This window comes from Panthera tigris, chromosome B4 (genome assembly GCF_018350195.1).
Source record: "Panthera tigris isolate Pti1 chromosome B4, P.tigris_Pti1_mat1.1, whole genome shotgun sequence".
Classification (NCBI taxonomy): Eukaryota; Metazoa; Chordata; class Mammalia; order Carnivora; family Felidae; genus Panthera; species Panthera tigris.
This window is the reverse complement of record NC_056666.1, coordinates 88,374,348-88,402,327: the sequence shown is the minus strand read 5'-3', so window position 1 is coordinate 88,402,327 and position 27,980 is coordinate 88,374,348. Positions and strand designations below refer to the sequence as shown.

Below are 27,980 nucleotides of genomic sequence, written 5' to 3'. Positions count from 1 at the left end.
GATATAACTCTGTAAGATTTTTTTAAACTTTTTTTTTAATGTTTATTTTTGAGAGAGAGAGAGAGAGAGAGAGAATGAGTGGGCAAGGGGTAGAGAGGGAGTCACAGAATCCGAAGCAGGCTCCAGGCTCTGAGCTGTCAGCACAGACCCCGATGCAGAGCTTGGACTCATGAATCACGAGATTATGACCTGAGCTGAAGTTGTGTGCTTAACTGACTATGCTACCCAGGCGCCCCTCATATTTAAAATTTAACCTATGAGGTACCATGATCTTCATTTCACATTGAAAGGAACTGAGACTCACAACACTCAGATGACTTGCTCAAGGTCCCCAGGTAGTAGGTGCAAAGTCAAGGTTTTAACCTAGATTTTGTCTGACTCCAAAGCCGTCTTTCTACCACACAATGCTGTGTCCCTAGGATGGGTTTAAATGGGCGAGAAGAGCTGATAAATGTTAAATCACTGACTTTGTGAGTTTGAGTAACATTTAATTTCATTTTTGGGAGTGGCCTACTATGGAAGCGCTTGGTCAACATTACAGACATAATCTGTGGTCTACAAGTGTATCTCAAAGGACATTTATATGCACACACACACACAAATACTGCCCCCCCCCCCCGACTAGACATGATTTAAGAAAAATCAGATCTTTGGTCAAAAAGATAATTCACAGTTACCCTTTATTATTCATTAAAAATGAACTTTCTAAAATATTCGTAAATCTCATTTTTAGCTCTGTTTTGAAGTGCTGATACCAGTGAAGTAACATTTTTCTTCTCTGAATCTTTTCTTGTAAAATTAGAGTTTTCTCTTTCTCTAAAATAGCAGGAAGTTCGTTCCAGTTCTTAATAAAGATAAAGGGAGCGTCCATGGACTTGAGTAGCTGCAGAGGAGCGTTATGGTTAACAGACGTATTTCCACAGCTGCCAGCTGTCATTATGTCTTCTACCACAGGAACAGAGCCATAGGAGCAAGCCTCATATATTCTGTAACATTCTGTGTTTACTCCTACTGGGCACAATGTGAGGTCACTCTGAAGCAAAGCATCTTGATAATTCTTAAGGCTTTCATTTGTTTCCTGAGGCTGCCACCTAAACAAATCAGAAAAATAACTGTAGTTTTCACTTTACTAAAGCAAGTCTTTTGTGAAAGCAAACGTCAGTTGTAAGAAATGGTAAACACATTTTAGAGATGACGGGCAGAAGAAATAGATAAAATCTTGCCCAAGTAGATTTATTGAAAATATTTAAGAATGTGAAAAGTTTACAGCTGGTCATGTTTAAAATCTAGTAGTCACCTTGAAATTTCTGAATGAATGTGTATCCCGCCAATATTTTCTGTGTGCCAGGTCTCCTTTCCTTACCTCCCCCTCCAAAATTCTGCCTTTATGGAGCTCATATTCTAGGTCTAGTGGTGGAAATGGATAGTAATCAAGTCAGGTCAGTATCTTGCTTAGGTGTTAATTACGTACCATGAAGAAAAATAAAGCAGAGAAGTGAGGAGTGAGTTTCTGAGCCAGCAGCATTGCAGATTTAAATGGGTAATCAGGGAGCATCTCATCTCAGGGGCCTCTGAGTACAGAGCTAGAGGTGAGGCAGCAAACCACGCAGATGTTGAAGGGGTGAATCTAGTGAAGTGCAAGCATAAAAGCCATGGGACAGTGTGTGCCTGGCAAGTTCAAGGACCAGCAAGGAGGCCAGGGCGGCTGAAGCAGAGTGACTGAGGGGGAGAGGTGTAGAAGATGAAGTCAGAGCATCCCATCAAGCAGGGTTGTGATCAGGGGTGGCTGACCTGACCCATGTTTTATCAGAATTAATCCGGCCCTTGTGGTGAGAACAGACTGTCCAGGGGCAAGGGTAGAAGCTGAGAGACCTGTCAGAAAGCTAGACCTTCTCTCCTGACTGCTCCCATCTTCTCAGTGAAATAAGCAATAGGGTCGGAAGGTAATGGTGACTGGGAAGGGAGAAGAAGGTACGAAACAGTCTTGTGGGAAAGGTGGAGAATACACAGACAAGGGAAATGTATGACTGCAGGGCACTTGAGAGTCAAGGTCATGTATTTAAAGCTATGTCTACTGACACAATTCTGTGTGTGTGTGTGTGTGTGTGTGTGTGTGCGCACGCATGTTGTGTGTGTTTGGCTGCCTGGTACAGGTATAGAGCAGATAGGAGAGCTGGATTTAACCACAGTTAGGGTTTGCTCCATTAGGGAACTAGGGAGTTGAATGTATACCAGTCATAGTTGACTATGAAATTTAAGTGGGGAAAAGAAGAAAGCAGAGATGAGGTGAGCAAAGGACAATGAAAAGTAGCAGGAACAATGAATTATAAATCTCAGCCAAAATGTTGGAGTCAAATATTTACAGGGACTGAGAGGGAATAACAGAAAATGGTGGTTACAGAGAGACATGCTGGGACTTGAGATCACAGAGAAGACACAGTATGTGCTATGACAAGGTCTAAGAAACGACCATGACACCGAATGGCCAAACCAAATGGAGAACCGGATCACTGGATAAAGGGGGTAAGAAAAAGGTGATGGAAGGGCCATCTGTATAGATTGGGCATCACCAAGAGTTATGTCAGAGTAACATCAGAGAGAGTGGGAGTGTGCCAGAACTAAACTCTTCAGAGACTGAAGGAGATAAACCCCAGGATCAGTAAATGATTTCAAAGAGGAAGAGCAATGAAAGGTTTTCTCTGCGGGCATGATATTTAAAACGGGAGATTTTAGGGAGGAAAAAAGGGAGAATGGTCTGGAAGCAGCAATGAGAAGCAAGAAGGACACCCACTCCACCTCCTGGCTCAATGCTATGAGAGGAATTACAAGAATAATTCTATTCCTACAATGAACTCTGATATTTTCACTGCCTTCACTCATTCCTTTCCTGGTATGCTGTCCCTTTTGGCTCTTTACATCTGCGCTCTCTCTGCCTTCACTACCTTTCTCCTAAATAGACACGGGAGCCCCCCCCCCCCTTCTTCAGGTCCATGTTTGCATGTAATCTTCACACTAGAGCTTTCTTTGGCCATTCTAGAACATCCGATGCTCTACTCCTAATTCCCAGTCCTTGCTACATCTCCCCTCTGCTCAACTCGTTTTACACGGCATTTATCATCTTCTGACACACAATATATTTTATTGGTTTGTCTCTTCCAACAAACATGTGAGTTCTAGGCGGGCATGGACTTCTCACTGTTTTGTCCACTGCTGTATCCTTCATGGCTAAGATAGTTTCTGGCATACAGCAGTTGCTTGAAAAATATTTGTTGACTGAATGGATATAGTATGGTTACACTAACAGTAGAATTGGGAGTTATGCTTTCAAAAAGAGAGTATCTATTACAATTAGTATATTTCTAGATCTGGAAGGACATTTTTTAGGCAGTTCTTCGATTACACACAAAACCGCATTTATTTAAAAACAAAATGAATAATTCCAAAGTTCCTTCCTTCACTCCATGAACATGTGTTTCATGACTACCATGTAAAAGATGGAAGAAAGTTAACCTATTAAATTCATCCATCCATCCATCCATCCATCCATCCATCCACCCACCATCCATCCACTCCCCATTTATGCTTGGCCTACTTTGTGTAGGATCCTATGTTGGATCTGGAGATTCAAAGAATAGCATGTCCTGTCCTCCTGTCCTCAGGGTGGTGTCAGGTTCTGAAGATGAGAGGAGTACTTCATGCCAGTCTTGGAACACTGAATCTGGTCTGCTGAATATCTCAGGGATGAACCTAAGATCTTACTGGCACTCATAATGTCTTGTGTGTCAGGTCTAGCTAACAGATACTGTTGTGGAATCTTAAAAATTGACATCTGCATAGGACAGTTACTAGTATTCCTCTTCAGGATGGATGATAGAAACCCAGTTTCTACACAGCTTTAACTACCAATATCTCTTCTGCAGAAAGACTGGTATGAATGAAGTTAACAAAGTCTCCTTGGAAACCTGTGCTGCTACATAGAGCAACTCTCAGATCTGAGAACAAAGTGGGTGAATCAAGTAAACATAGAACTTACTGTTCTCTTGCTGAAACCCAACAAAGCTTAGCATTCCCATCTTGTTTCAAAATGTTTATTAGTGCTTGTCTGGATGAATTTTCATAAATGGTTCCTAAGAAATTACATAAGTAGGGCCTTTCATTATGCAGCATTGACCAGCTTGCCTCCACCACAGGAAAATTCCTATATCTACAAAAATAAGTACATAGGAGTTAACAACGTATGACGATCAGATTGGCAAATTATCATAACCTAACATCTTAGGTAGCATGAGGGTACAGAGAGAAGAGATTTCAAATATGATCTTCTAAACTCCAAACTGTAATTTTCCAAGCTTACTTGGGAAAAGTCCCTTAATCTACTGACTTAAGAAAATAACCTCACATTGGAGTGTGGGACTCTTGATCTTGGGGTTGCAGGTTCAAGCCCCATGTTGGGTATAAGAGATTAAAAATAAAATCTTAAAAAAAATTTAAAAAGAAAATGCCCTCATGCTGGCACCTTTTACAAAATTGATATAGAGGTTAAGTGCATGAAGTGCTTTTGTTTTTTATATTCCTCAACTTCCATACGCTTGTAGTTATAAGGAAGGTTGAAATACCTTCAGAGTATAATCTACATTCATAATGATCATGATTTAATGACTATTTTAGTTATATTTTTTGTCTTATTTTTATTATCTTGAGAGACAGAGAGAGCGAGCGAGCGCTGGGTAGGGGCGGAGAGAGAGGAAGAGAAAATCCTAAGCAGGCTCTGTGCTGTCAGTGCAGAGCCTGATGCGGGGCTCAATCTCACCAACCGCAAGATCACAACCTGTGCGAAGTCGGTCGCTTAACTGACTGAGCCACCCGGGTGTCCCTTAATTACTGTTTTAGCCAGGTGATGGAAAGATTACAGAACACATACTGCTGTAGTAAAGAGCTCCAACTCCAAAGGCTTTTAAAGTAGATTGCAAAGACAAACAAATGAAAAAGCCTTGCAGCCATGCAGGAGAGGCCTGTTGCAATCAGCCCATTCTTATGGGCATTTGGAATAGACACCAAATTGTGCACCTGCGCTACAACCGTACCATATTGCCATTTTGGGCCAGTTCACTTTTTGTTGTGGAGACTGTCCTGTACATCGTAGGATATTTCACACCATCACTGGCCTCTGTCCACCAGATACCATTGTCACCTCCCCCTTCCACTTGTAACAAGTCAAAATATCTCCAGACATTGCCAAATGTTTCCTGGGGGGCAAAGGTGCATTGGGTTGGAAGTCACTGATCTATAAAAAAGTACTGGCCTAGTCCAACAATAACAGAATTACAAAGAGTTTCCATTCAATGTACGGAAACCGTATGAATAGCCCATGTAGTGTTACTGCAAAAGGGTAATTTTGTTTCAAAGCATTTTATAAGTATGAGCTCTACTCAAGGGATAGATTTTTCAAAGGGTCTTATACCCAGCTATACTTAATATAAATCTTTTGGTCTGGTTCTACCACAAACTTAGTTGAAATACTGCAGCATGGGCCAGGAAATAGGTCTTGTGAATATGCTTATCTGATGATATTTGTGTAGCCAACCAAGTAGCAGTTTAAGGTCACATTTGGTAACAAGTGATAGTAATGAACAATGAGTATCTAATTCAAAACGCATGTTGGTGAGATTTCTCCTAATTCATCCATTTGACAAGTATTTATTGTCTACTCTGTGCAGCCTTGGTTGGTTCCAGGCTCTGCTGGTAGTGTGAGCAAGAGACAAATCCCCTGCTCTTAGGAAGTTTATGCAGCAGTGCTTGATCTAAGTTTAACTTACCTTAAAGTCAACTTGATTAAAAGCCCTCTATTAACAGAAAGATAAAAAATAAGCTTTCCATTTTATAAAGACTGTATAGACATCTTCAGAAGCCTTAGTTAGCTATTACTTAATTAGCCCCTCTTATTATAGAAGAAATTTGTGCCAGTTCAAGCAGTCTCAGTGGCAGATCTGAGCATATTATGATCTTCTCAAACCCTCAAGATACCATATGCTCCTGATTTCATATTGTTTGTCAAGTAAAATTTTGTTTTTACTATAAATTATATAGATTCTGTAAATTGTTTTAAGAGGTCTGCTGTTCTCTGTTAAACAATTCACCGTCTTTTTTTTTTTTTTTTTAATTTGAGAGCGAGAACATGTGAACTGGGGAGAGGGGGAGATGAGCACAGGGAGAGAGGGAGGGAGAGAATCTTAAGCAGGTTCTACACACACAGCATGCAGCCTGACATGGGGCTTGATCCCATGCCCCTGGGATCATGTCCTGAGCAGAAATCAACAGTCAGACACTCAACCAACTGAGCCACCCAGCTGCCCCAGTTAAACATCTCTTTAGGGCACTACTGATAAACTTGAAAATTCATCCTATACATTTGGAGTTTTTAAACACATTATTATTATTACTGAAGCCTGAGACCAAACCAGATTTTTTTTCCATGGAAAAGATTGTACGTGGCTTCCCAGATGATTCCAGAACTATGTTTATTACAAATTTAAAGCACCGTTTTCCTGATTCAGAAATTCAGGTCTTAGGGTCTAGAAATATGTAATAATATTTGTACTTACGTTGCCACTCCTAAAGGCCACTGAAAGATATCCATGTCGTTAATCCAGGGGCTATCATATATTATGAAAAGCAGCTCCACAAAGCCTCCATTTCTTTTGAGGAACTGGCTTATCCATTCATTATGACAATGTTCGTTTCCAAGCAACACAACAGCAAGATGCTGGAGTTTCTGAGTTTGCACTAAATTTTGTGCATAAAGTAACCACTGGGTGGCATAAAAGACCTTCGCTTTTTCTCTTCCGTTTAGGATGAGTACCACATTATTCACATCAACAGGAAAATACCCTGGGACTACAGCTGGGCCAGTGATGAAGCTGTTAAAAACAAACAACAAAACAAAAACAAGAGACAAAAAAAAAAAAACAGAACAAAAGTATTTGATGTCAGAAGTTTTATTTTTTTAACTATTTTTTGTTTTTACTTTAGACAGAGATGCGTGTGTGTGTGTGTGTGTGTGTGTGTGTTTGTGCATGTGCCCATGAGTAGGGGAGGCAGCAGAGGGCGAGGGAAAGAGGGAGGGAGGGAGGGAGGGAGGGAGAGAGAGAGAGAAAGAGAGAGAGAGAGAGAATATCCAAAGCAGGCTCCATGCACCGTGTGGGGCCCGACATGGGACTCATTACCATGACTCTGGGATCATGACCTGCTCCGAAATCAAGAGTTGGCTGCTCCATCAACTGAGCCACCCAAGTGCCCCTGATATCAGAAGTTTTAAATCATTTTATATAAAATCTACAATGAGATGTAACCTACATTCTTTCTAGAAACATAATTTCTCTAATACAAGTTTCTTTGAACATGTTTGAATGATAGAGCATGGCTGTCGATTAATGGGAAGCTTGGTTGTATGCAGATCAATCGCATATGATAATCAGAAATGTGGTGGCTTTGGGGGTGCCTGCCTGGCTCACTCAGTAGAACATGCAACTCTTGATCTCAGGGTCATGAGTTCAAGCCCCACAGGAATGGAGCCGTCATGAGTTCAAGCCCCACAGGAATGGAGCCTACTTAAAAAAAAAAGACAAAAAAAGAAAAAAAAATGTGGCAGCTTTGTTGTTTTTAACCACATTCAAAATAAGCACTGGCTAGAGTTTGAGTCGTTAAGCAAAGAAACACAGTTGAACAGTATGAAACTCCGTGTAGTTTACACTGGAAAGGTGTTTAGGTCAGTAGTTCCCATCCTCTTTAGGGTGTGAGTTGCCATTATGCCTTTATCTGAATGAATTGTAAGTGATGAACTGAGAAACGGATGCTGGTGTAAACATCCATGGAGGTTAAGTCTCAAAAACACAAGGTTAAGGGAAAAAGCAAGGTGCAGAATACCCACAGAATATGATATTTGTGTGCAAATTTGAAAGTATAATACAAAAATTATGTTTAAACTTTATAAGTATAAATATAAAAATCTGAATGGGAGGATACACACCAAATTCATTACAGTGGTTGCTTCGGAGCAGGAAGAGAAAAGAAATGGGAACAGTACAAAGAAAGCTTCCCTTTTACTGGGAATATTTAATTCTTTTAAGAGGGAAGTTAAATATCTGAAGCAAATGGGAATTTTTTAGTCCTGGGCGATGGGTAAATGAGAATGTGCTCCTTAGCATAATAAAAAAGTAATAAAAGGAACAGACATGTTTCATAACTTACATTTTTATATTATGTGCTCCTTTAGAACAACCAACAACACTGAATTATTTTATTTTTTAAATTATTTATTTATTTATTTATTAAAAAAAAATTTTTTTTTAATGTTTTATTTATTTTTGAGACAGGGAGAGACAGAGCATGAACAGGGTAGGGTCAGAGAGAGGGAGACATAGAATCTGAAACAGGCTCCAGGCTCTGAGCTGTCAGCACAGAGCCCGACGCGGGGCTCGAACTCACGGACTGCGAGATCATGACCTGAGCCGAAGTCGGCCGCCCAACCGACTGAGCCACCCAGGCGCCCCATAAATTATTTATTTTTTTAAAGGATGTGTCTGCTGTGGGTTATGTTTTTGTTTTTATTTTTCAAGCTCCACATGCTAGGTGTGGAGCCCAATGCAGGGCTTGAATTCACAACCCTGAGATCAAGATGTGAGTTGAGATTAAGAGTTAGATACTTAACTGACTGAGACACCCACGTGCCCTTGCCTCTAAATTATTTTAACCTAAGTGTTAAATACAAAAAATAGCTTTAAGCTATGTTAAAATTAGTCACAGTGGTCCTGGATTCTTTATAACCTGCTAAACCATATAACCTGCTAGAGTCTTTATTTTTAAAAAGATTTTATTTTTTATTTTATTTTTTCCATTTGAGGGGGTAATTTATTTAAATTTTAATTAATTAACATACAGTGTAATACTGGTTTCAGGAGTAGAATTCAGTGATTCATCACTTACGTACAACACCTGGTGATCATCACAAGTGCCCTCCTTAAAAACCATCCCCCATCTAGCCCATCTCCCACCTCCCTCCCTCCATCAGCCCTCAGTTTGTTCTCTATCATTAAGAGTCTCTCGTGGTTTGTTTCCCTCTCTTTTTTTTCCCCCTTCCCATGTGTTCATCTGTTTTTTTTTTTCTTAAATTCCACATGAGTGAAATCATATGGTATTTGTCTTTCTCTGACTTATTTTATTTAGTATAATACATTCTAGCTCCATCCATGTTGCAAACGGCAAGACTTCATTTTTTTTGGTGGCCATGATATATATATACATATATACATATATATATGTGTGTATATGTATATATATATACATATACACACATATATATATGTATATACGTATATATATATATATATACACACACCACATCCTCTTTATCCATTCATCAGTTGATGGACGTTTGGGCTCTCTCCATAGTTTGGCTATTGTTGATAATGCTGCTTATAAACATTGGGGTGCAAGTGCCCCTTCGAATATGATTTTTTGTATCCTTTGAGTAAATACTGGATATTGCTGTACTGTAGGGTAGTTCTATTTTTGTTTTTTTGAGGAACCTCCATACTCTTCTCCAGAGTGGCTGCACCAGTTTGCATTCCCACCAACAGTTTAAGAAGGTTCCCCTTTCTTGGTATCCTTGCCAACACCTGTTGTTTCTTATGTTGCTAACTTTAGCCATTCTGACAGGTGTGAGGTGATATCTCATCATGATTTTGATTTGTATTTACCTAATGATGAGTGATGTTGAGCATCTTTTCATGTGTCTGTTGGCCATCTGGACGTCTTCTTTGTTAAAGTATCTGTTCATGTCTTCTGCCCATTTCTTGACTGGGTTGTTTTATTTTATTAAAAAATTTTAAATATTTATTTTTGAGAGAGAGAGAGACAGAGTGTGAGCTGGGGAAGGGGCAGAGAGAGGGAGACACAGAATCCGAAGCAGGGTCCAGGCTCTGAGCTGTCAGCACAGAGCCCGATGCGGAGCTCAAACCTACGAACTGTGAGATCATGACCTGAGTCGAAGCTGGTAGCTTAACTGACTGAGCCACCCAAGTGCCCCATCTTATTTTTAAAAAGGTTTTATTTTTAAGTAATCTCTACACTCAACATGGGGCTCAAACTTACAACCCTGAGATCATTAGTCACATGCTCTACTGACTGAGCCAGTCAGGCTCCCCATAACCTGATAGAGTCTTTAGTACAAATATGCTGAAATCCTGCTTTTATTGCTTACTATTGTTGGACAAAAAACCTAACATTTATTAAATGCCTTTTATATAGATGATAGGCATTTTGCATAGGTTGTCATTTAACCTTTATCAACTCCGCAGCACATTAATCCCCACTTTGCATTTGGGAAATCAGGCTTAAGTCACACAACTTGTAATGGCAACACTGAGTTGTAAGTTAAGACCTATCTACTTCAGAGGTTGTTTCCATGGCACTATGGTTAATAAATACTAGAGTTAGTAGATAATATTAAAAACCCAAGACCTAAATATATATTTTGTTTGTGTGTACGTATACTGTGTGGATTCTATGACTTTATTACACAATGACAGTAACCTATGAGAATGAGAACTGTGTTTTGTGTTGGACAGTACCTAGCATTGAGATGGCCAATGATTCAATGATTCTTTAGCAATTTAAGAGAATCTGCAAAATCTGCGAGGTAAAGAATACTTTAGGGATCATGATAATAGTTATGACAGGGTTAAAAATTTATTATTGGTAGTATATGAACATTTAATTTCTCCTTTAGATTTATAGGGAGGCCTAATTCCTAGAGCACATGAAGTCTTCCAGTCTTGCTTCCCTACCCTAGGTCAGTTTTCCAAAGGAAGAAAAGGAAATTTTGAGAAAGGTTACATGACTTATATAAAGCTAGTAACACTAGATAGGCAATGGTAGAGATGGGCCTCAAGCTTAGTTATTTGACATTTAAGTACATATATATCATGTGCCCAAACTATTTTAAAGAATGTCACATAGACTTCTGTACTATTTTTTTTAAAAAGACATAAAACATTTTACTAAGGATAGTATTGAACTTATCTAATATTTCATTTCAATTTCTAACTAGATAAGACTGTGTCTAAAAATGTTTTTATCAGGATAATTTATAATAAGAGTATCTAACAATACCAGGAGCCTTTATGCCCTGAGAGATAATATCTTTACCTGTCATTGCTCATCCTTGATATAACTGGTTTAAAGTATTATTTATAAGTTACAGGGGTGCCTGGGTGGCTTAGTTGATTAAATGTCCAACTTCAGCTCAGGTCGGGATCTCACGACTCATGGGTTTGAGCCCCTCTCAGGCTCTGTGCTGACAGCTCAGAGCCTGGAGCCTGTTTTGAATTCTGTGTCTTGCTCTCTCTCTGCCCCTCCCTCACTCATGCTCTGTCTCTCTCTTTCTTAAAAATAAACGTTAAAAAAAAAAAGCAATAGCGTTGTTTAAAAGCACAATAAAATAAGTAAATTCAGTATTCAAATTTTGCAAGTTCATTTGTTTTTAAAATTACATCTTTCTTTTTTAAGATAGGTTTATAATTAAAAAAACCATTTATTAGTTTGGTTATTAATAACCAAACGGTTATTATAATAACTTGGAAAATTCAAAAGATGTTTCCATCACTCATAATTCTGTGCCCATAATTCCAAAAACAGGGTTAGACAGAATTTTGTCATGTCTACTTCCAGTTTTTTTCTATTTATAGTATTATGTAATTAAAACTGAAGTACAGATATAATACTGTTTCCTGCTGTTTCGCAGATTAACAACATACACTGAGTGAAAGCTCCATGACCAATATTGTATTAAGTGCTTTACAACCATTACCCTTTATCCTTACAATCCACTGTTTCTGACTAAATTAGTTCCACTCCCCACATGTAATCTCATTCTCCCATACACCCTTAAATCACAAACTTATCTGCCTCTCTGCCTTTGTTCATTACTTATATTTCCTGGAACACATTTCCACCTTTACCTTCCTCTTCTGATTCCCCTTTAATGTAAACTACTATAGCAATTTTATTCTGTATCACTTAATATAGCATTTAATATGTATTCTCATGTTAGTGTTTATTGAACTATAAAACACTGTGCAAGTGTTTTATCTATTACAATGTTATATAAAGAAATAAATATATATCAATTGAAAAATGCTTTATACCTCAAAGCCATAACCTGCAAATACTTAAAAAAAATTTTTTTTTAATGTTTATTTAGTTTTGAGAGAGAAAAAGAGAGACAAAGTGTGAGCAGGGGTGGGTTAAAGAGAGAGGGAGACAGAATCCAAACCAGGCTCCAGGCTTTGAACTGTCAGCACAGAGCCCAACATGGGCCTTGAACCTATGAGCCATGAGATCATGACCTGAGCTAAAGTTGGGCGCTTAACTGGCTGAGCCACCCAGGTGCCCCAACGCTGTTGCTTTATTAACTACCAGCAGGACTGGCCTGCAAAAGGGTGGTGGATGCTCTGGGCCCAGGGTATGTGTAGGATGTGAGGAGGAGGTGAAGATTGAGGCTTCTTTGAAGGAAAGGGGGTGGTCTGAAGTCAGGCCCGAGAGCCCCTTGGATTTACTTCTAGAAATGGGTGGACCTTGCAAAGGAGTCATGACAAGCTACGGCCAGGCTGCCAATAAGGTTAACACATTCTTGGAGATTTAGCTGCCCATCAGAGTTGAGGTCCAGTTTCTTCATCGTGAGGTCAAGGACACCAGGGTCCTCTGAGTGCTTTGTGAAGGCAGCCAGTTCTGTATTCAGAAAGCTCAGGGACTCTGTCTTGGAGAGTGTACAGTTGTTAATAAGCTCCTTTCCAGGATACTTCTGGAAAACAAGAGACTCGATACACCACTCAGTCCCCGTAAGGCTGGACATCTTTTGCCTTGTCTGTGTGGAGCCAATGCAGAGGCGGTGACATGGGCACTGCCACAAGTTGATTTTTTTATCTTCAAGTAATCTCTACACCCAACATGGGGCTCGAAAGCAGAACCCTGAGATCAAGAGTCGCACGCTCTTCAGACTGAGCCAGTGAGGTGCCCTGGGTGCTGACTATTTTAAATAAGTTAAAAACCTTAAGCCAAACAGAAACAGATAAAGACAGAAGACATTTTATAATTTAGCCAGAAAAGGTAAACTATATTTACCTAGCTTATAAAAATTTCAGTAACCCATCATGTTTTGGGCCTTTCTATCACAAAGGTCTCCAATAACTAGAAATATGCCGTATCTGTATAGGAAGAAACCAAAAGATAACTTTGCACAGTATTAACTTAGATGGACATTGCAAAACTTTTGTTCATATGTCATTAACTTGGGAGCTTACAGTAAGTGTTTTAGTACCTGGTTTTAGTTGTAAGTTAAAATAAAATAGTACAGTAAGCTGTGCTCAAATGTCACTTTCATGTGAAAGGAATACTTCTAATTTTATTGACTCACATAAACTAACGAAATGAGGTCTGATTCACTTGGGGCTCATTGGACTAGTCTTGGAATCTCCACAGCTCTCTTTTGCAGAGTGCTCTTATGTTCCAGCAGCAGGAACGTGGCTCTCATGCTCTGACTAATCGGCTTTCCAGACCTCGAGGTCATGTTTCGGTAATGGTGTGAGCCACAGGGTCAATGATGGGGAGCTGAGGTGTAAATTTGAGGTTCCTAAACTTTCCTCATTCCCAGCACTTTCAGTAATTTTTTTTAGCCAAAAGAAATGAGTAATGGTTCAGTATGGTAAGTCATTAAGTCCAGGGGTGCCTGGGTGGCTCAGCTGGTTAAGCGTCTGACTTTAGATTTTGGCTCAGGTCATGATTTCATGGTTCCTGGGATGGAGTCCCACATTGGGCTCTGCACTGACAGCGAGGAGCCTGCTTAGGATTCTCTCTCTTCCTCTCACTCTGTCCCTCCCCTTCTCTCTCTCTCTAATAAGTACACTTAAAAAAGTCATTAAATCCAAACTACTTAGTATTTGTGTCCTAACTGCCCAAAAGTCACTTAGAAAAATAACAGGCACACACTGAAAGAAAAAAAACTCCTATTTCATTCTTAACTAACCACAAATACCTTATAATGAGATGGATGTGTGCACCTGTTGAGGACTACACACCTTTGCAAACTTTTGAGTCAGAATGGACACTGCCACTATCACTCCCTGTCCCACATTGATTTTTGCACAGTACTTGAATTTTAGCACAGCAACCATGGAAAACCCAGCTCCACAAAGACATGACATCACTGAAATAAATGTAGGGGGATCTAATGTTGAAACTGTGAATTACTTCGAGCCAGTAGTTTGCATGGTATCTGACAGATATGAAGTATAACCGTATTTCCCACAAATATTTAAAATATTTTGTGGTGCTGGGGTGCCTGGCTGGCTCAGTCGGTGGAGCATGTGACTCTTGATCTCTGGGTTGTGAGTCTGAGCCCCACGTTGGGTGTTGAGATTATTTAAAAATAAAATCTTTAAAAATATATATTTTATGGTGCCCCAGGGTGCCTCCGTACACAGTCTTGGAAACACAGACCTGGGTAAAGAAACTTCAGGGGTAAAAGAAAAATCCTATAAGATTCAAATAGTTTTGTGTGTGTTGGGAGGTGTGTTAGTCAAATTGCTGTGGGTTGAGAGCGAGTGAGAAGTGAGGAATTGGGTATACTGAATGCAGACGCTCTTGAAAGTTTGGATGAGAAGGTGGGAAAGCAATAGTGAGTGAAAGATTAAAGATGAATGAGAGAGCAAGGTCTGGGAAGGAGCAGAAGGGAAGCACATGCGGAGGGAATTAACCTTGAACCAGGAAGTCTCAGAGCTAGGGAAAGACATAAGGTTAGGTGAGGGGTCAGATGGAGATCAGAAGGTGAACATTAGAGAATATAATCATGGATACACTCAATTTTCTTGAGGAAATAGGAGGCAGGGTTGTCTGTTGAGAAACGGGGAGTCAAGCAGGTGCTGTGCAGTGAGCTGGAGAGGAGTGGACAGACCTGCTCCTATTCCTGTATTTGCTATTTTGATCGCACACCAGCTATCCTGTCATGCAGGCTAGAAACGAGGGGGTTGTCAGATTTGCTTCTTGCTCTCATCCTCACATCTAATAATCCCTAAATTCTGATAGTTGGGCCCCAAAATATTTCTCAAACTTGTCCCTGGCTCCAACTGCGCCAGCATATTCTTATTTCACCCCTTACTTATATATCTGTTGGTCTGTTGGATACTCATAGTCTCCTAACTGGTCTGCCTGCACCCAGTTGTCTCCTTGAAATCATTTTTCCACATGGCTACTAGAGAAATCTACACCAAAAACATACACGACAATACCACTATCTTGTCTAATCATCTTCAGTTGCTTTCACTGCCCAAGAGTAAAGTCCAAGAGTCTTAACGTGGCACACATGAGGTCCACCATGATCTGCCCCTTGCTCTGAACTCCCAATCTCAGGTACCCCACGCCATCATGATGCCCCAGGGGTTCTGAATGGTCTACAATTCCATGACCAAAATGGCTATTTATCAGTTTTTAGTCTCTGATGTTGCCTCTGTGGGAATATAATCTCTCCTCTCACTGCTTTGCTAAATCCTACTAATCTCTGAAGACTCAGCTCAGCGGTCACCTCCTCTGGGAGGTCTTTCTTGATAGGCATCATACCCCCAACTCTACAACTCTACTTAGACTGGGTTAGTTGCCTTCTTCTGTATTTCCCTACCTACTAACACGATAGAGTATTCACATCCTTATCAATATGCTTTATATGGAGTATGGAAATTATTTACGTATTTGTTTCAACCACTAGTCTGTGAACTCCCTGGGGCCAGAGAAAAGTATTTTGTTCACTTTGAAATCCTTAGAGCCTAGTATGAACAAGTAGTATAGGCCTTGGTAGATGCTGGATGAATAAGCATAATTCTCTCTCAGGGAGTTATTTGCCCTACCAATTTATTTAAATTCTCTTGCTGCATGTAAAGTATGAATCAAGTTACAAAAGTTCAATTTAATCATAACTTTCCAGCTATACATTTATTATATAAAGTAGGACTTATTTATGAGATATTATAGTATATTCACACGTGATGAAAAGTACATTTTCATTTTCTAAGGTTATTAGTCAAGCAACAATCATAAAATTCCATTAACTGAAGAACAAGCATATTTAAAGAGCTCATAGACAGAATTTTTAGAACAGTGATTTACTCTTCTGCATTTCTTAGCATATATTTAATAGTCAGGACTTATAATTTCCAGTATTTTTTCTCTTCTCCTTGGCTTAGTTAAAATATCTCCTCCCAGCAAGTACTTTTTTTTAAAAAAAAATTTTTTTTTTTTAACGTTTATTTATTTTTGAGACAGAGAGAGACAGAGCATGAACGGGGGAGGGTCAGAGAGAGGGAGACACAGAATCCGAAACAGGCTCCAGGCTCTGAGCTGTTAGCACAGAGCTTGACGCGGGGCTCGAACTCACGGACCTTGAGATCATGACCCGAGCTGAAGTCGGCCGCCCAACCGACTGAGCCACCCAGGCGCCCCCCAGCAAGTACTTTCAACATGTAGAAAGGCCAGAGAAATCATTCAAATTTTGAGTTTTAAGCTGAGTATGAACCGAATATATTTTTTAGAATCCAATGTAATTATTATTGTTTCATTTTTTCTAAATTCAACAAGTACTACTGAACTAACACTATATACACACCACTATGATATTAATAGAATTATAGATAAGACTACTAATTTGCCAGCTATGAGTCTGGCAAATGCCAGAATAAGTAAAAAATTAAGTAAAATAAGTAAATAAGATACGAATCAGTACAGGGGTCCCTGGGTTGTTCAGTCAGCTAAGTGACTGAGTGTTGGTTTCAGCTCAAGTCATGATCTCACGGTTTGTGACCCTGAGCCCCGTGTCAGACTCTGTGCTGATGGTGCAGAGCCTGCTTGGGATTCTCTCTCTTTTCTTTCTGTTCCTCCCCGGCTTGTTCTCTCTCTCAAAATAGATAAACACCAAAAAAAAAAAAAAAAGAAAGAAAGAAAAAAAAAGAACAGGGGTGCCTGTGTGGCTCAGTCAGTTAAGTGTCTGCCTCTTGGTTTTGCCTCAGGTCATGATCTCATAGTTTTGTGGGTTCGAGTCCCCCATCAGGCTCTGTGCTGCTGGTGTAGAGGCTGCTTGGGATTCTCTCTCTTCTACTCTGTCTCTCTCAAAATAAATAAATAAACTTAAAAGAATTGTAAGTGCTGGGGCACCTGGGTGGCTCAGTTGGTTTAACTTTCAACTCTTGATTTTGGCTCAGGTCATGATCCCAGGGTCGTGGGATTGAGTCCCGTGTCAGGCTCCATGCTGGAGCCTGCCTGGGATTCTCTCTCTCTCCCTCTGCCCCTCACTCCCACTCTCTCTAAAACAAAAACAAAAACAAAAACAAAAACGTGCACAAGATGGGGTGCCTGGCTCAGTCGGTGGAGCACGTGACTCTTGATCTCCTGGTTGTGAGTTTGAGCCCCACACTAGGTGGAGAGATTACTTAAAAAATAAAATCTTAGAAAAAAAAAAAAAGAATACACAAGCTGTACTGTCCACACGTCTCTTAGGCACTGAATTTTATATCAATTTTGATTAATAAACAGTTTTTAAAATTTTGGTTTTACGAACTAGGTATACTGAATTCATGAGCGGCCTTTACATTTGAATAGCTGCTGCAATTCACCCTGCTTTTGTGGTCGGCATTACCATCATGACTCCATACCTTGCCAATTCAACGTTTGTGATGGAATAGTCCCACTCTCATTCTCGCATGGCTAGAGTGGGAGAATGCGAATTATGAAAGATTAACTACATTGTCTTTGTTTACCAGTGAGAATGTTATCTGAAACCCTCACTGATCTATGGTCCAGTGTTTGACTTAAAGGTAGTCCCAGTAACCATTAATATTACATATAAAGCTTTCACTTACGTAGATGGTAGCCACACTTGTGGTGAGCACAGCATAACATACAGAGTGTTGAATCACAATGTGGTACACCTGAAACTAAGGTAACACTGTGTGTCGACCATACTAAAAAAAAATTGAATCATATACTTAAAATGGGTGAATTTTTAAAAAATCTTATTTATTTTTTATTTTTGTAAAAAAAAATTTTTTTTTAGTGTTTATTTATTTTTGAGGGAGAGATACAGAGTGCAAGTGGGGGAGGGGCAGAGAGAGAGAGAGGGGGACACAGAATCTGAAGCAGGCTCCAGGCTCTGAGCTCTCAGCACAGAGCCCAACACAGCACTTGAACTCACAAACTGTGAGATCATGACCTGAGCTGAAGTTGGATGATTAACCGACTGAGCCACCCAGGCACCCCTAAATCTTATTTATTTTTTTAGAAACCTCTATGCTCAACATGTGACTCAAACTCGACTCTGAGATCAAGAGTTCCACACTCCTCTGACTTAGCCAGTCAGGTGCCCCCAAATGGGTGAATTTTATGAAATGCAAATTAAAACTTAGTAGTTTTAAAAATCCTCTTTTAAAAGAAGGTTTCACTCATTGTGATGAGTAGTGAGCTCCCTAACTTCTTATACTAGTAATGTCTAGAAATTCTAAAAATAGAATCAGACATATTTATTCTATCATGATCTTTAGAAATAAGTTCAACTTTTTCTTTTTTTCCCCAACTTTTCCTTTCCTTTCTCTTTCCTTTCCTTTTCTTTCTTTTCAACTACGCTTCATGTCCAGGGCAGAGCCCCAACGTGCTGCTTGAACTCACGACCCTGACGTCAAGATCTGAGCTGAGATCAAGAGTCGGACGCTTAACCAACTGAGTCACCCAGGCACTCCATTGTTTTCAACTTTTTCCTAAGTAGCAGATGCTCATTGAAAATACCATAATTGAGCCCTGATGACAATAAATTAAGTAATTTAGCATCTAGCTTTCATTTTATCAAATGGATAGTCATTTATATATCTTATATAATGGCTGCACATGGATATTATAGGGTCTTGAATGCAGTCTTTTAAGGATGAGCAAAGGCCATGATGAACAGAGGTAAGATTCCTCCTAAGAAATTAAAAATGAAGTTGCCTCATGAAACGAAACTGTAAATCAATCTATGATAGCTATGAGTAGAGACAGGCAAAGTTTCTTCAAGAGACAGATTGAGTCCCAGGCTGGCTTGTAACCTAATTGAAGGTATTAATATAAAGAATGTATCTTTATATGTATCATGTGAAGGAACATGAAGGTGAGATAATATTCAATACTGGAAACACAGAGAAGGAACTGAAAGGTAGGGAGAGGTTGCAGTACCTATTTAAGTAATAGTAAAAATAATAAAATTAGTAACAACACAAGACTTCTTTAGTGATTACTATGTGCCAGATACTGTTCTAAGCACTCTATATCTGTTAATGTTTAAGCTTCAAAATAATCCTGTGAAATAGAAACTATTATTTGCCATATTTTAAATTTATGGAAATCCAGGCAGAGAGGTTAAGAGATTTACCCAAGTTCAGACAGCTAATAAGAGATAAAGCGGGGGGCGCCTGGGTGGCTCAGTTAAGCAGCTGACTCTTGATTTTGGCTCAGGTCATAATCCCAGTCATGGGATCGAGCCTTGTCAGGCTCTGTGCTGATAGTACGGAGCCTGCTTGGGATTCTCCCTCTCCGTCTCTATCTGCCTCTGCCCGGCTAGCATGCTCTCTCTCTCAAAACAAGTAAATAAACACTAAAAAATAAAGAGGTAAAGCTGGAATTGGAACTCAGATATTTTGGCTGCAGTACATGCTCTTTTTTCTTTAATTTTGTTTTGTTTTGTTTTGTTTCAGAGAGAGAGAGAGAGAGCATGTGCACAAGTGGGGGTGAGGCAGAGAGAGAGAAGAGGAGAGACAGAATTCCAGGCAGTCTCTGCCCCATGGACACTGCGGTGGGGTGGGGGTGGGGGGGCGTTGCTCAAACTCACAAACTGAACTGAAATCAGAGTTGGATGCTTAATAGACTGAGCGACCCAGGCGCCCCCGCAGTGTGCAGAATTTCATCAGGCTGACTCAAAAATTCAGTTTACCATAAGTGTATTCATATCCTGAGCACAGACCACATGTGTTATTGATTCATGGTGAACAGAGTCATTTCTTCCCTCTGAAACAGAGACCTGTAGTACTACATGTAGTTAAACCCCATATCTTGATTCCATATTTAATCAAACAACCCTCATATAAATTGGGTATTACTTATAGTCCGTCTTTATTTTTCAAGAATGACTACTTTGAAAAGATACATGAAATGAAATTGTTTTCCAAGTGTGTATAAAGTCAACAGAGAATGAAAGGAGCAGTGAAAATGCAAATGAAATTGAGATTAACCATAGCTTTTCTTCTTGATTTCTGTGGGAAATAAACGGAATGCTAATACAAACCTGAATCTTTGGTTGGCATTTTTCCCCCTAGTAGTACAATTTTTATATGGAATAAGCATTTAAAAATAATTATTTTTATTTTTTATTTCAATAAGAAAGCAAAATCTAATAGAAAATAGCACTCTTTCATATAGCAAAATGATCACATTTTTCCTAAATCAAACAATCTTAATTCTACCTGTTTAAAAATCTTTAGGGGGTGCTTGGGTGGCTCATTGGTTATGGGTCTGACTCTTGGTTTCAGCTCAGGCCATGATCTCACAGTTCATGGGTTTGAACCCTATGTTGGGCTCCACGTTGACAGTATGGGGCCTGTTTGAGATTCTCTCTCTCTCCTTCTCTCTCTGCCCCTCCGCCACTCATGCTCCCACTCTCTCTCTCTTTCAAAATAAATAAATAAACTTAAAAAAATCTTTAGAAAATATGGAATCATAGATAAAATTTTATGCAATCTAAAAAAAGATTTCTTAGTATTTCATTAAAATGGTAACCTATACAAATTAAATCATGATAGAACTCATATACAAATACATTTTTATAAAATTTTCAAAGCTCATAACAACAGCTTTGATACTACTTGAGCATTATAAATTTTTTTTTAATGTTTATTTATTTTTGAGAGAGAGAGACACACACACCCAGAGGTAAGCAGGGGAGGGGCAGAGAGAGAGGGAGAGACAGAATCCAAAGCAGGCTCCAGGCTCTGAGCTGTCAGCACAGAGCCGGACATGGGGCTCGAACTCACAAACCATGAGATCATGACCTGAGCTGAAGTCAGATGCTTAACCGACTGAGCTACTCAGGCACGCCCACTAATTGAGTATTATAAAAATATGTGAACATGACTATTATATGAAAAGAGAAAAATGAGAATATTTTTAAGTTTACATATTATTCCTTCAAGATATGGAATGTTAAATGCTTATCAACAATCAAATGTTACAAAATTTGGAGCATGAGCTTTCCCATATAATCAGCAATGTTTCAATAAAAATGAAACAGACAAAATTTTAAAAAGGAAGCATTTTGTAAAACGTTCAGATAAGCTTTAACTACAAATATATATTCATGAGTTTACTTCTCTATTCTTCACAAGTTGAAGTGCAAAAACTGTCTCTAAATATATTTTCCTCTTATTTTATTTTTCTTCTAGTATTTACATAAAACATTGCACAGAAATACAACAAAGGTTAATGTTGCACAGTTAATACCTGTAATGTGTTCTTCCTACAACTGAATTTCCTTCTCTCCACTGAGCAGTCACATCAGTGGGATCAAGTAAGCCTTCAAAAATATGCTCCCAGAGATACAAACCTGGTAATTAAAAAAAACAAAAACAAACCCATTTACTGTCTGGTTTACTCTGGTGTGTGAGATGAGTTTATGCTCTGCTCATTTACATAAATTTGAGCAAGAAACCAGATTTTATTCCTCTTTGGTCCCTTCGTAGGCAGTTCTACCAGGCAATAGCTCAAAATCATCAATATGGCAGTTAATGTGTGAGAGACAGAATTCAGAGGTTGACAGTGTGACATGTGGCAAAATGTGGGTTATAATGAGGACAATAATCTTCTTACCCTAAATTTGAGAAACCCCTAATTATCACTGGACTTTTACTACCTGTTTTATCCTGAAATGTGTTATAATATAAGTTACTATATGATTAGAACGGTTTCTAGTTTCTATATCATAACAAACTAGGGGGATTCACGATTTTGTGCCAAACACAACCACAGAGGCTCAGGTATGCATGTATACAGTCACTACATCCAGGAGATAGTAACCCCTCCTCACTGGAACACACATTCCTCACCACACGATGCCCTCAGCAGACAAATGCCATTGTATCATTCTCCTTACGGCAGCCCCTGGTATTTTACCATGATCTCACCTGAATGAAAGCTCTGAGAGGAGAGGAAAGCAGTGTCACCCAATGAAGTAACCTGGGAGCCCTGGTTTACTTACACTGACAGATGTGTAAGAATGCCCCGGGGAACTAGAGGACATACACAAAATAACCGTGTTTCAATACCTAGCCAATCAGATACAGCTTTCCAAAAGTGGTAGCCAAATAATGCCTCCCTGTCCACCCAGTATGTCCTAAGATGTGATCTCTAGAATCTATGAATATGTTATCTTACATGGCAAAAGAGACTTTCTATGTGTGATTAAGGATGCTGAGGCAGGGAGATTATCCCGGGTTATTTGGATGGGCCCTATATAGCAAAGGGTCCTCACAAACAGGAGGCAAGAGTGTCAGAGTAAGGGAAGGAGGTCTGAAAATGGAAATAGAGGTCAGAGTGATATGGAGCCATGAGCCAAGGAATTTGGGTAACCTCAAGAAGCTGCAAAAGTCAAGGAAACAGATCCTCCTTGAAAGCCTCTAAGAAGAATACAGCCTTGTGGACACATTTTAGTCTTCTACCCTCAAAAATGTAAGATTCTAAGTTTACGGTGACTATAGTTAATAATACTGTTTTGTATATTTGAAAGTTTCCAAGAGAGTAGATCTTAGAAGTTCTCATCGCAAGAAAAAGAAAGTACACGTATGTGTGATGATGGATACTAACTAGACTTATGTTGATAACTTCACAATATGTAAATATATCAAATCATTATGTCGTACACCTGAAACTAATATAATGTTAAATGTCAATTATTTCTTAATTAAAAAAAATGAGAAATTTGTGTTGTATAAGCCACTCAATTTTTGGTAACTGGTTATGGCAGCTATAGGAAACCACAGATTATGATACCTGGGAATGGAATGCTACTGTAACAAATACTTAAAAATCTGGAAGTGGTTTGGAATTGGGTAATGGGGAGAGGCTGGAAGAATTTTGAGGAGCAGGACTTAAAAATGCCTAGATGAGAAGGGTGCCTGGATGGCTCAGTTAAGCATCCAACTCTTGGTTTCATCTCAGGTCATGATTTCATGGCTTGTGAGTTCAAGTCCCACGTTGGGCTCTGTGCTGACAGCGTGGAGCCTGCTTGGGATTCTCTCTCCTTTCTCTGCCTCTTCCCTGCCTGTTCACTCTCTCTCAAATAATAAATTAAAAAAAAAATGGCTAGATAAGATTGCCTTGGACAGGTTATAGGTAGAAGTATGGGTGTTAGTGACTCAGCTAGTGAGAACTCACATGAAAAAGTATAGTAGAAAAGAACCCCTATGTTGGTTTTTATAAATATCTGAGCAGACTGTTGGTAGAAATATGCATGTTAAAAGTGCTGCTGCTGAGGGCTCAGAAGGAAATGAGGAACATGCTATTAGAAACTGAAGAAAAGGGGATCCTGGTTATATTAGCACCAGAAAGCTTAGCTGAATTGTGTCCAGAAATTATATGGAAAGTGGAATGTATAAATGATAAACTTGGATATTTAGCTGAAAAGATTTCCAAGTAGTATTGAAGCTGTGGCCTGGTTTCTTCTTGCTGATTATAGTAAATGTGAGAGCAAAGAGTGATTGAGGGAAAAACTGTAAAGCAAGGAGCCAGGACTTGATGATTTGGGAAATTCTGTCTATTCAATTGCAAAAGAGGTGGAAAACTAGGAGATTCACTGTCAGGAAGGCATGCTCTGGAAAAAAGGCCAAGGATGTAGGTGAATATCTTTTTTGCTAGTGCCTCAGAAGGGATAAAAAGGTTAAAATATTCAGTCACATAGAGGGCTCTTTGAGGATATTAGGTGTGTCATTTATGGATCTCCTCAGCCATCTCAGTAGAAGGCAGAAATAGAGATGGGATTACCCAGGAAAGACCTGTGGAGGAGCTCTTGTGTAATGGAGTGACATACATGGGAGACCCACAAAGACTTGAGAATGCTGTATCAGCAGAAACACTGCTAGCTTGGATTAGAGGGGACACAGAAATGTTGAAATGAAAGAAGGGTGTTGGACTCCCAAAATCCTATCAGCAGGCTGAAAAAAACCATTGAGCTGCAAGCATATGCTACCATTCATGAAAAAGAAAGGATGGCTCTACAGAGGTAGAGCCAAAAGACTAGAAGCAACTTTGAGCCACAGATTATTCTCAGGCCTTAAAACCTAATGATTTGCCTGGTTGGATTTAAGAATTGCTTGGACCATGACTTCATTTTCCTTTTTTTTTTTTTTTTTAATGTTTACTTATTTTTGAGAGTGAGAGAGATAGAGTGTGAGTGGGGCACAGTCAGAGACGGAGGAAGACACAGAATCTGAAGCTGGCTCCAGGCTCTGAGCTGTCAGCAGACAGCCAGACGCGGGGCTTGAACTCACAGACTGTGAGATTATGACCTGAGCTGAAGTTGGTCGCTCAACACCCAACTGCCAGGTTGGGTGCCCCCAGGGACCCAGGTGCCCCCCTCCTTTTTGAATAGGAATGGAATTACAATCCTTTATGCCTGGGAAATAGGTTGATGAAAAGTAGTGTTTGATAAAAACTCGGCTGGCCATTTTGTGCTTATTGAATTGAAAAGAGAAAAGTCCAGGGGTGCCTGGGTGGCTCAGCAGGGTAAGCATATGACTCTTGATCTCAGCTCAGGTCATGATCTCATGGTTCATGAGGTCAAGCTCCGACTGGAGCTCTGTGCTGACAGCACAAAGCTTGCTTGGGATTCTGTCTCTCCCTCTCTCTGCCCTTCCCCTGCTCTCTCTCTTTCTTGCTCCTTCTTTCAAAATAAATAAATAAACTTAAAAAAAAAAAAACAGAGAAAAGTCTAAAAACATGAAAACCTGTTAAGATATAGATTTAATTTAAAAACTAGAATGGGGAAGTGGTAATTTACAGAAAAATTAATATTAGAGATTTTATAAAGAAAAAATTGCTAGAATTTGATTGGAGCTTGGGAGGTCAGGGGTGATCTTCAAGGATGTATATTTGGATGCAAGGGCGAATGAATTTATGAAACGCTAAAGGCAAAAGCATCATTCTCCAATTACTTTCTTCCGGTCTGGCCCTTTCTATCCATATCCCTTACTGTACATAAATCCAACTTATGTTTAAAGGTCCAGTAAAGTTTCTTTTAATTCACTAAATTCTTTCTGACTCTTGTAACTCTGAGGATCCCATTCTTTAATTGAGTGTAATATATAACTTGGAACACTAGACTCTTATGATAGAGCAAAAATACTTTTGTGGGCATTCAAGTTTAATCAACTATATACCATATCCCCATTTTACATATGTATAATGAACACAGACATATTAAAGGCTCTGAGATTGTCCTGCAATAAAGAACCTTGTTTAACTTTGTTCAGTTCAGTGTTTCCCAAACTTGTTTGGCCATCAAGTACAGAGGCCACATCTTATACTTGTGCATCAAGTATCCCATAAACACATAGATTCATGAAAATTCAGAGGACATGGGCATTTCTACATAATAATGCTTACATTCTACTTTGTGTCCACAAATAAATCTGTACTCTGCTAAAGACCAACAATAGGATATTTATGTACATGTCTTTATATTTACACAGATATTGTTTAACAGAAAGGAGGAATATTAAGTAAAAAAAAAAAAAAAGCACCATGACGCCTTAATTAACAAATGAGGACATATCCTAAATGTATTAAGATAAATTAATTTAATATTAATAAAGTCCATTTTAGGATTCTTTTCACATGTCTTAGCTCTATACATTAACTTACCAATGGCAGCTTTGCCCCAGATTTGTACATGGAAGTCTGTTTTCCCTTTTGTGGATTTATTTAATATTTGAAGACTAGTTTTAAATCTGTGTTGTTGCTCATTTTTTTCATCTCCTTCCCAAGGATTCCATTCTTCACTTCCCAAAGTAGATTGCTCTGTGTTTTAAAAAGAGTGACAGTGTTATCAGTAAGGTAGAGCAGTCTTGTAGATAAATTCAAGCCATTTAAATTAGATGTTAGGGAGTGCTAAAAGCAACTGAATTTGAACTAGTTAAACACATACAATTAAAAAAAAAGGAAGTCAAAATTTAATTTTTATTAAATCTTTATTCTGAAAGATCTTAGAATGTTAACAGGAGACACAAACTTCTCTCTCCCAAATAAAACCTACAATAACTGGATAGCACGTATCAAGCTACAAGTTTACCTTTTGCAATTCTTTATAGGTTGTATATACACACGTATCCTACACATAAAAACTTGACTTCGGAATGTAAAGTGTCCAACAGTTTTAGACACTATTGTGCAAAATTCTGGAAAAAGGGAGAGAGAAATCTGAGTCGGAATCTGACATAGGTCAAAACACAGGACAGAAGATCACAATTTGGAGGCAAAACGCCCAGGCCTTCCCAAGTCACTGCATGATTAGAAAAGGCTCTTTGTTTCAATGAGGAAATAGAGGTCTTAAACCCAGCTGCATCTCCAAGAACTGGGCGACTAGCCACGCCTTGCGTACTCCAGACGTGCTATACAGGAGTGCGCCCCTGCCAGCTTTGGGGGTGGGCAGTGAGGATGGCGTGCGAGATTCGGGCGAGGACTGAGGCACCCGCACACGCCTCAAGCCCGAGCTCACGGCAGGCAACCGAGGGCGAGAGGAGGCGAGAGGCACCCGGGAGCCCGCGGGCACTCCCGGACCCGAGCGCCAGGTCTGCGGCCACCCAGTGTCCTACCTCGGCCGCGCCTCTCCCGCGCCGGGGCCACCCCCTTCCTTAGGCCCCGAGAAGACGCGGCCGGCGCCCGGCGGCGGCGCCCGAAGAAGACGTGGTAGGCGGCGTAGAGGGAGAAGAGGCAGTACAGGGCGATGAGAAACGAGCAGAGCCGCTTCCGCGTCAGCCGCATCCCACTCGGGCTTCCCGTCGGCCACCGCCACCCGGGAGCCGGGCGGGAGAAGAAGCCGCACTCAGCGCCCGGGCTCCGGCCACTTCAGGTGCAGGCCCAAGCCGGGGCGGAGCGACTCACCAGAATCGGCCTCGCCCCCGCTCAAGCCCCGCCCAGGGGCCGCCCCGGCATCTCCGCCCCGCCCCCGTGCCCGCCCCGCCCAGGCCCCGCCCTCAGCCCCTCCCAAGCCTCCCCGAGGGCTCTTTCGCCCCGCCCTCCGCAGGCCTAGCACCTTCACCCGCTTCCCTTTGGTACCCTGTTGGCCTCGGTCTTTGGAATTGGGCGTTGGGAGGCCACGTCTTCCTGCGAGCTGCTCCTTGACCTCTGAAGTGTATCCGCGGCCTCTTTCAACCCTGCCCTCCTCCCTGCGTGTATAAAAACGTACCTGTTATCTGACTGTAAAGGAAACAAACAAACAAAACACCGAAACAGCGCCCACCTTGATCCACGAAGTCCATGTGGAAGCACGGTCCCATGCCAGTTTTTGTTCTCCATCCTTAGTATAGGGCCTGCAACTTTATAGATGAAGGAACATACATGTCCATTAACAAAAGGTCAGGGGCGCCTGGGTGGCGCAGTCGGTTAAGCGTCCGACTTCAGCCAGGTCACGATCTCGCGGTCCGTGAGTTCGAGCCCCGCGTCAGGCTCTGGGCTGATGGCTCGGAGCCTGGAGCCTGTTTCCGATTCTGTGTCTCCCTCTCTCTCTGCCCCTCCCCCGTTCATGCTCTGTCTCTCTCTGTCCCAAAAATAAATAAAAAAAACCCAAAACGTTGAAAAACAAACAAAAAAAACAA

The 27,980-nt window shown here is 40.2% G+C and overlaps 1 protein-coding gene across 4 annotated transcripts; it reads right to left on the bottom strand.

Annotated features, from left to right (window-relative positions):
- Window positions 1–663: 663 nt before the first annotated feature.
- RXYLT1 (ribitol xylosyltransferase 1) lies at window positions 664–27,749 on the bottom strand. 4 transcript variants are annotated; one of them, XM_042992668.1, is made up of 7 exons: window positions 27,626–27,749; window positions 27,442–27,551; window positions 26,029–26,184; window positions 21,616–21,718; window positions 6,603–6,917; window positions 4,034–4,204; window positions 664–1,091 (listed from the first exon to the last, which is right to left on the bottom strand). In XM_042992668.1, the coding sequence occupies exons 1-7, from the start codon at window positions 27,679–27,681 to the stop codon at window positions 674–676; spliced, it is 1,329 nt and encodes a 442-aa protein (XP_042848602.1). In that variant the 5' UTR covers window positions 27,682–27,749; the 3' UTR covers window positions 664–673. The 4 variants fall into 4 exon arrangements, with proteins under 4 accessions (XP_042848602.1, XP_015393046.1, XP_042848601.1 ...); XM_015537560.2 differs by lacking the exon at window positions 27,442–27,551; XM_042992667.1 differs by lacking the exons at window positions 27,442–27,551; window positions 27,626–27,749 and adding an exon at window positions 26,979–27,254.
- Window positions 27,750–27,980: the final 231 nt, after the last annotated feature.